This window comes from Teleopsis dalmanni, chromosome 2 (assembly GCF_002237135.1).
Source record: "Teleopsis dalmanni isolate 2A chromosome 2, ASM223713v2, whole genome shotgun sequence".
In the NCBI taxonomy this organism is placed as follows: Eukaryota; Metazoa; Arthropoda; class Insecta; order Diptera; family Diopsidae; genus Teleopsis; species Teleopsis dalmanni.
Genome location: NC_051847.1, coordinates 43,962,740 through 43,972,120, shown reverse-complemented (window position 1 = coordinate 43,972,120; position 9,381 = coordinate 43,962,740). Strand labels below are relative to the sequence as shown.

General features: G+C 29.1%; 1 protein-coding gene across 1 annotated transcript; it reads left to right on the top strand.

The window, feature by feature from the left end:
* The first annotated feature begins 4,213 nt into the window (after window positions 1–4,213).
* LOC119674423 lies at window positions 4,214–5,652 on the top strand. The gene is made up of 3 exons (XM_038085561.1): window positions 4,214–4,309; window positions 4,924–5,422; window positions 5,502–5,652. Exons 2-3 carry the CDS (start codon window positions 4,947–4,949, stop codon window positions 5,650–5,652), a joined length of 627 nt encoding a protein of 208 aa, XP_037941489.1. The 5' UTR covers window positions 4,214–4,309; window positions 4,924–4,946.
* Window positions 5,653–9,381: the final 3,729 nt, after the last annotated feature.

Here is a 9,381-nt window from a genome sequence, read left to right as displayed (position 1 = left end):
GATGTATGTCACTGATATAGTGCTGTCAAATAAGAATTATGGAACCAACAACTTTTTTATAACTCTAAACAGGGGCAGGGATAAGCCCCCCCAGCCACAAAAGAGTAAAAGTGCGCAATAGCACTAACTCAAACCACAACAACAACAACAAAATATATAATGCTTTGTATGACAGTTTAAATATATAGTACTACCAAATCTGAATTAAGAAATGCTTAACCTTATATATTGTATAATGTCTCAGATATGGATTCCACTTGATATATGTTATTGAAACAGTAAACAAAAACCAGGACCACGAATTGGATAATCCTTTATACAATGAACTTAATACTTAATATAATTTTCTATAAATTTATTTATAGTTCAAAAATCATATATCAAGTCCTCTAAATGAAAACCATATATAAAAGCCATACATATATCGAATGTCTGTAATTCAATGACAACAAACGCTTTTATAAATAAAAATAAAAATTACATAAAAGAAAGCCAATCACAGCAGTAAGTATAGGACACATAGTGGAACCGATGTCTTCGCATAAATTCATATGTTTCCATATAGCAAAAAAACTTGCTTGCCTGCTTCCTTTCAATCCAGTTACTCTAATACGAGCACTCATAAAATCACACACAATATTGCGGAACGCGCCAACAGATTCAGTTACCAATTTCCCAAAGCCATAAATCATTGGGTTCAATTTGTCGTTATGCTTCCAAGCAGATTTACACTGTTCCCAATCGTAATGTGCGCAGCTTCTTGCAGTGCTAACACAGCGTTAAGTTTCTTATGTTGCTAACTGATATGACCACGACCACGACCACTACCACGTCTAATAAAAAATTCCTGACCTCAGGGAACATAATCGTGATGGCTTCAACTTTATTATTTTATATCGATGATGTTCGTATGTGCGGCCAAGAGCACACATAAATTTCATACGAACTGGTGAGCTCTCCGTTGACAGCACGTTTTGGTGGTTATGAATTAAAATAAAATTAATAAAAATTCGTTATTAAATAGCAATGAAAAAATATCGAAAATTTCATTGATTGATGATAAGACAATTTAAAAATTTATATTTTTATTAGCAAATTATATAGCTTAATAGTTATGCATTTTTAAAAAATAACAAAAATTTCAATTTTATGTTAAATTTAATAATAATTTATTAATATTGAACAATTTGTGTTTCTGAAAATTTAAAAAAATTTTATATTATATAAACTGTTAAAGTAATTGCTTATATTGTACTTTTTCAATATTTAACTAACCGCAAAAATTTGTTTACTAACTGAAAACATTTTGAAATCAAGAAAATAAACAAAAACTCCAAGTAATTAACAAAATTTCAATAAACTTCAGCTCTTTAGCTACCCTTACCGAGCCACTGAACCATTTTTGTGCAAAATACTTGCCACAAAAATTTTAACTCAACAACGTTGGGTTGTTACTTTGTTAGTAACAACATCCATCCATCGCCATCACCATCACCATCGCCATCGCCGTCGCCATCGTCATCGCCTTCAACGACAACAATACAAAATGCACAAAAATTCTAACACTTTTATTTACAGTTTGGAACTGAAGTGACAAGCAACCAACGCAAATATATCCTTCGCCCAGGACATTGAAAACTCCCTTGGGTTAGCTTTATAATAGCAAAACCACGTACAGTGCAATGTGGAAACACACAATTACGCCGCCAACAGCTCAACTCCACTGGCAATGTGTTAAAGGAAGTGCTTAAGTGTATTGACAACGTGCTGGAGAATGCTCTTTAGAGTCTTGTACTTCGGTGGTTACAGTTTAGTTTAGTGAGTGGAATGGAATGGAGTGGAGTGAGTGAACTGTCCCAAACCAAGTCACTGCTGTTATAAACAATGTCATTGCTTAGAACTTCAACCGGAACTTTTTAAAGGTAAATATCCGCATTTTGATGCTTTCACAAACAACAACGTGTGATGGAATTTAATAGTTGAGAATATGAGAAGTTTGCTTTTGTAATGAGAAATAGCAATTAAAATATATTTATGCAGTTAAATAAACAACCATGATTTAAAAAAATAAAACAGTTAAAAAAAATTAAATATTAATAACTTATAACAGAGATTATTTATGTTTACTTTCTGCCAATTACGAACAGAAGTTAGTAAGTCAGTAAGTAAATAAAGATCAGCTGATTCTCCAATCAATTGGATCTGTTACCCAAAATCATGTCATAATCGAAAACTATGGACAAAGAAGATAAAGAAAAGAAACAGAGTTGCTCGAAAAATTGTGTATAAAATCATATGTAGGTATAGTTCAAATAATATTCAAAATTTTGAGTAATGAGGTCGAAATATCACGTAGCACAAAAACAAAAAGCCCAATGCTACACAATGGTGCGTGATGATTTTCTCCACCCAGTCCCTACACACCACGATATTTACTGAAATAAGAATACTTTCCGAGAAATTTCGTTGGTTTTGGTTTTTTGACGTTAAAAATCTGTTGAGAGATTTTTTTATGATATTACACAAAGAGGCACAATGATTCAAAATTTCTTCTGTTTCTTTTCTTTGTCTTGGATTTGCAGCGTAGCTAATATGTATGGCTCAAACAAAATGTCTGTAGTGTACACACCATACACCATAGCTCGTTGTTGAGGTAAATATAAATGGATATCATAACTCACCACAATTATGGTATTATAATGCATAATAATATTATGTTTGGACATACCTTAATTTCGTAAAAATCTTAATTTCATCTTCGTTTCAGCGAAATTAAGTAGTTTTTTCCATACAATATTCTGTTTTGAGGTTAGAACGAAATTAAGGGAAATTTCAAGTGCAACTATGCGTAAGATAAATTGTAAGCAAAAGATAAAGTTGATATAACGAAAAAGTGACATTTTTTGTTAAGTAAATTTCAGTCACAGTTGACTTTAATAAAACCAGGAAAAAATTTTAAAAATAGTACAAATTTTTTAATTTGAATATAGATAATTAACTGTAACTGTTATTAATTTATAATAATCAACTTTTAAAATTTCCCAGATACAAATGGTGTTTGGAGCATGTAATTTGTAACATTCGATTTGCAAACAAAAAACATATGATTACCTTAATTTGATGCAGTGTGAACACTTTCGAAAATAACTTAATTTCATTTTCACGAAATTAAGGAAATTTGACTGTTTGAAATGTTTTGTAAAAATTAAAGGTAATAAGAAAAATAGAACATTAATAAACATAAACAATAGAACATTTAATAAGTTTTAATAAGTAAATTTGGTTGATATATAGTACATATATGATTGAATTATTTCAGTATTATATATTTTATAACTGTCTTAACCATATCATACAAGACAATATCACAACAATATCAATATTGATATAATATAAATAAAATGTTTATAGTGGATCACTTTCTAATACATTTTAAGATGATTCTACTCCACAAAATTTTGATGAAGAAATCTTTGACCGCCAATTGGATTGACTGATGAGTTTGTAATATTTAATTTTTATTAATTTATGCTTTCAACGACTATCTTTAGTTCGATCAGACTGTCTCTTTATATAAAATTAAAATTTTTTTTCAGCACATTTTCTGAGCACATTATCAATAAATCGGCTTCGAAAGCAAATCTTAATAATAAATTTCCCACAAGGGAAATTAACAAAATTTAATATATGTGCCTTATGTTTTATATGTAAAAAGTAAATAAACAACAGCTGACTTATAACAAACCCACTGAGAAAGTAAGTATTTACTAAATTCTTTGTTATTGTTAATTGAATATGTGATTGATATATAAAATGTATATAAATATTATATCCATTATATATTTAATTTTTTTGGGTGATATACTATTAAGTAAAGCAAGTGGCTAAATAGCTTTATTTAACTTTTATATTAGTCCGTTTTGCTTTTCTTTATTATATTTTATGTCAATCATCATCACATAATTTAGAAAATATTTGATTATATATTATATGTATCTGAACCCTTCTGTATACAATTTTTTTTAAATAAGATATTCTGAAATATATGACACGTATAGGTCACTTCGTCTAATACTTTTATGTTGTTTTTCAGATATTTTTTCATACCTATCTGCAATATTTTAAAACTAAATACATTTATTAAATTACTATATAGTTCACACCCTGTTGTCTTGTTCGAAAGTTTCGTACAATAAAAAGTTTTTTGTTTGAAGTATTTTTCGAACATTATAACGAAGAACATCGGCGTCGTTTTTTCAGGTCGAGCATTGTTAACTTTGATATTTGTGAAAGTGTTATTTTGCTTTTGGTGAGTTATTATATTACTATATTTATATTATAATATTAAAATGTATAATAATAATAAAATATATTATAATTTTAATATAAAGTTGTTTGCATATAAGATTATGTTTATTTTTACATAAAATGTGGCTCCAAAAAAATAGCGTAGAGAACAATCTGGAATATGTCAGGCATTTTTAATAAAAATGTACTTCATTTAAGTTTCATAGATCATCTTTTATAAATATATCTCTTATAACAATCCTCAAGTCCACTTCTGGACTCTCAGGAAGATATGCTGATTTAAGGTCCGGCATCAACTAAAAGACAAATAAATGATATGTTTTTTTTTTTAGCCTAGTGTGGGGTAGAGATAAGCCCCCCAGCCATTATACAGTAAAAGTGCGTAATAGCACTAACTCAAGAAGAAGCAGGAATCAAGAATCTTATAACAAAAAATGTATTTATTTCATATGAAATCGACTGTGATAGTTTACTTGTCTATATATAGACTTTCCAATAAGTCACATACACATATATACTTTCTACATATGTATGTATGTACAAAGATTTAATAATCAATTTTTTTAACATTAATGAAAAATTCCTGTGTCAATAAAGAATTATCTTGTTTTTCAGATAATAGATACAAGTTTGGAAAGATGGAAAATATAATTCAGATGTCTTTTGTACATAAATTATGGTATTTAGCTAATAAGGAAGATGTTTTATTTGTCGAATGGGTCGAAAATGAGGATGCCATAATTATTAACATGATTCTTTTGGAGAACTACTTATATTCATATGACACTATTTTTCCTAATCAAACTACAAGTAGTTTTAGTGATTCTCTTATAAGGTATGGTTTTGATGGTATGATCATTAAAAGTCGATTTGGTCAGAATATTAAATTCCGTAATAAGAATTTTACACGAGATGGACAAACACTTGATATCATAGTAAACTCATATGGTAACAAACCTATAGTAGATTGTGAGCGACATAATTTGTGCGAAAGTGAATTTCAAGGTAATGACGCCGCAAAGTGCCAGTTTTCGGAAGAACAACTGAAGGAATTTTTTGGAGACCATTACTCATTAGTACAAAAAAACGAAATAAAAATAAGTTCTGAACAAATGTAAGTTAAAAAAAGTACTATTTTTGTATAGTTTTTAAAGTAATAAAATTGAAATTACAATTGTATCTTCAACGAATAGGTTGTGCCCTGTAAAAAAGGAAATTGAACATATTGAAATAGAAGATGATGATACTTATGACAGTCCTTTTTCTGATCTTGTCGAAAATCATACATATTTTGCTACAACGGCAATAAAAACGGAAAAAAATGCCCAACAAGATTTGGATTAAACTTAATTTATTATATTTTTTGATTTACATTTTTTTCATAATTAAAAATCAAATTTTTAACATTTTAAAATCAATAAAAAAATATTACACAATTGCATTTGTAATCATATTTTTTTCTTATATCATGACTACGACATCTGCGAAGAAGTTGATATATTCCAAGTACTTCCAGATATTAGCAGATATTCGTTTTTGAAACTTAATTGCAATACAATTATTTCTTAAAAAATTGTTTAAAAAACTCGACACCAAACAAACAGATTTATCAGACCTACCTACCTACCTGACCTACCTGATTTACTAGAGATAACTGCTGCATTCAAAACGATGAATGACGGTAAGTCTAGTGGTAACGATGGTACCTCTGCTGAAATTTCTGAAGTTGACGCTGAGGCTATGGCTACCATACTGTTCCCGCTATTCCAAAAAAATATGAAGCTGTGAAGAAATACCGGACGACTGAAAAGAAGCAATTATTGTAAAAATACCAAAAAAAAGTCAATAAAGAAAGTGTGAAAATTGGCATTTAATATTAATTTTTGAATTTGAAATTAAATTTTTTTTTTTATTTTTTTTATATATTTTTTTTTGTACTAATAGTTTAATGCATTAATTTTTAATTTTTTTTTTATTAATAAATTTTTTTGTTTAACTTTAATTCCTTTTGGAATTTTTTTTATAAACGAATTTAAAGTTCTTTGTGCTTTAAAAAAAAAATTAAAAGGAAAAATAGAAGAAAAAGAGATCGAAGGAAAAATTTAATAATTTTAGTTTTATTATAGTAACTTTTTTTAAACAGAAAAAAAATTAAGTCGATTGGAACAATTGTTTTATTTCATATATATATAATTTTGTAAATATAGTTATATTAATTTTTATTTATGATACGTATATGTATGATTATAACTTTACAATACAATATACATAATTGAAAGTTATAATTTTTTTATTAATTTATTCTGAATATATATATATATATGTTTATAAATTTAATAAAATTTATAGTTAAATGAATGGTTTATAAATAACATTCCTCTTTTGATTGATACATATATTTATCCATGTGAGCTATTTATCACACCTGGCTCATAGTGGTAGCTGGTCTGGTAGGGCTACCGAAAGCGATACAGACATAGGGAAAACGAATTCAAATATATATATATATATTTATACAGGCATTACAAAGAGGATGGTTGCGAAAAGAAAGTATTCCAGTATTGGGTAACTACCGTCTGATGAGCAATGTCGCAAGGATGAAGAAGCCATGATATTGATGATGCGAAACCTTGATTTAGAATCCGGGAAAACGTGATGAGCCGCAGTCATCATTTCAAACAGAATGAATTTAAAGCCTATTCAGTATGATGAGTACTTTTTCAAGTTCAATAAGAAGCAGAATAAATGAAGGACACAACATTTTTTTTTTAATTTGTTTGCGTTTAGTTGTCCGTCTAATCTAATAGGCTGTATGTAAAAGTAATTGGATTATAAAAAATGTGTTTGAATAGGAAAGGAAAGGAAAAGAGGAATTTGGATTGTATATTTAATGTAGAACTTAGGTTACCTATTAGTGAGAATAAATTAAGAAGTAGAAGTCAAAAACTGAAGTACAGGTTAATTTTTTTTTTCTTGTTATACATATATTTATTTTTTTGAGAAGAAGTAAATTAAGAGTTAAGAGTTAATACCTGAATGTTAAGTTTAGGTAGCAATAAGTCATGTCATGATTTTTTTTTTGTTGATTGTCAGCAGTTGTATTTAGTAACCAAGAACCTCACCTCAAAACCGGCGAGCATACCGTGCTTGCCACCATGCCAATCAGGACAGCTAATACTACGATAGCAACATCAGGCTGACACAACAAGGTATTCCATACAAAATAACTAACATTATTCAAAATATGTACGACGAATAGTGCGACGATAATATCAATGTATCAATATCAATATCGTAAGAATCCTAATAGACCAATCAGCTGAGCATAACTTCCCCTCTTTACCTGGCGCTTAACAATTTCGCAAAAGCATTTAATGCATTAAAGCGCGACGTTATTTGGTTTTCCGCTAGAGGTATTCCTGATAAAATAACTAACATTATTTAATATATGTACGACGGATCATGTTGCCGAGTACTACATGTAGGTCAATTAAGCGAATCTTTTCTGACCGTATCAGAAGTCAAACAAGGATGCGCACTCTCTGCATTGGACTTTATAACTGCATTGGACTTTGTATTTGTGGCCAAAAGAGCTTTGGTTGGCTAGTTCGTTGCAGTGGCAGGCTATTAGATAACTTGCATGTACCTCACTTAGCGATTTTTCGCCGTTTTGCTACCACATTCCTTGCAAGAACCCCTAATAGAGAAGAGTAAAGACTGTAACGACACAAATTTACAAAGTAAATTTCTGTGCTACATAAAACAAGAAGCAGAGAAAAACACAGTCTGTGTGTTAAATAACCGCCACCACTACACATAATATATCTAACAACTCACATGAAAATCACTGAAGGCGACTTAACTGGAAAATATAAAATTGAATTAAAATATTTATTTGAAATATCATGGACATTACCTGGGATCCTCGATGCCAATGTGCCGCGGGCATCGCTACATGAAATGTGCAAATTCTAAAAATATACGAAAAACAAAATCAACGTTTGGTTAAAACTTTTATGAATGGAACACTTATAAACGCAACAACAATGAACAATTATCGGCGAAACATGTGTAAATTTTAAACAAATGTCTATTTTCTACAATTATATAGAAATAAAACAAAACACAAAACAATGTAACACTTATCACAGAAAACACGTTTAATTATTGAACAAAGATCTATTTGAAATATATATAAATAAAATAATACACAAAACAATTTAACACTCATGGTTGTACAATTTTATTTTTATAAACAAAACACAACAAAACAAAACTAAGCACGCCAACATCAATTTTATTTCTTTTAATATTTCTTTTCTGTTCACATTTAGATAATATTAAATTCACAGAATATATATGTATATTTAATACCTTGTTTTGTAGTATTAAAACACTTTACTTTTAATATAATAATATTTAATATAATATAAACTAAAAAGGAATAACACACGAAATAAATAAACACGGCGCGTAGTAAAAGTACTAAAAAAATCACGGCGAAGCAGAAGAAGTGAGAAAACAGTAGAACACAAAGTTCAACTTCACGGCGAAGTCAAGTACAGCAAAGAATACCGGTACGCTACACCAAAAAGCTCCGGTATGCTCGATATAAAAGGAGGTACATTTTATATAATCAGGGACTTGGTTTGCGACAAGTGAAAGAGCAAGTACTCTGGCTCATTGGGCCTTCTGGTAAATTTTACCAAACTTGAAATTTTACTTTTCCTGAAACAAGTACACTGGCCTATTGGTCATCTGGCACATTGTGCCACAAATCTGGTTCTTTGAATCAAACGTAGTGTAAAATTCCTTTCCTGTCTTATATGTATATTTTTTAACCTGGCTTATTCGGTCAAATAGTTTTTTACAGCACGGAGGAAACGTTTTGTTTATTTTTTTAACAACAGAAGAGGGGCTTAAGAAGTCACACGGGTTTTGCTAAGATTCTTTTAACAAGGAATATATGGAGAAGTGGGAAATTTTGGCATCAACATAATTTTTTTATTATTAGAAATGTTTCCAATGAATTTTAATTAAACTTTGTTAATCATAAGTTTATGAAATAATAAA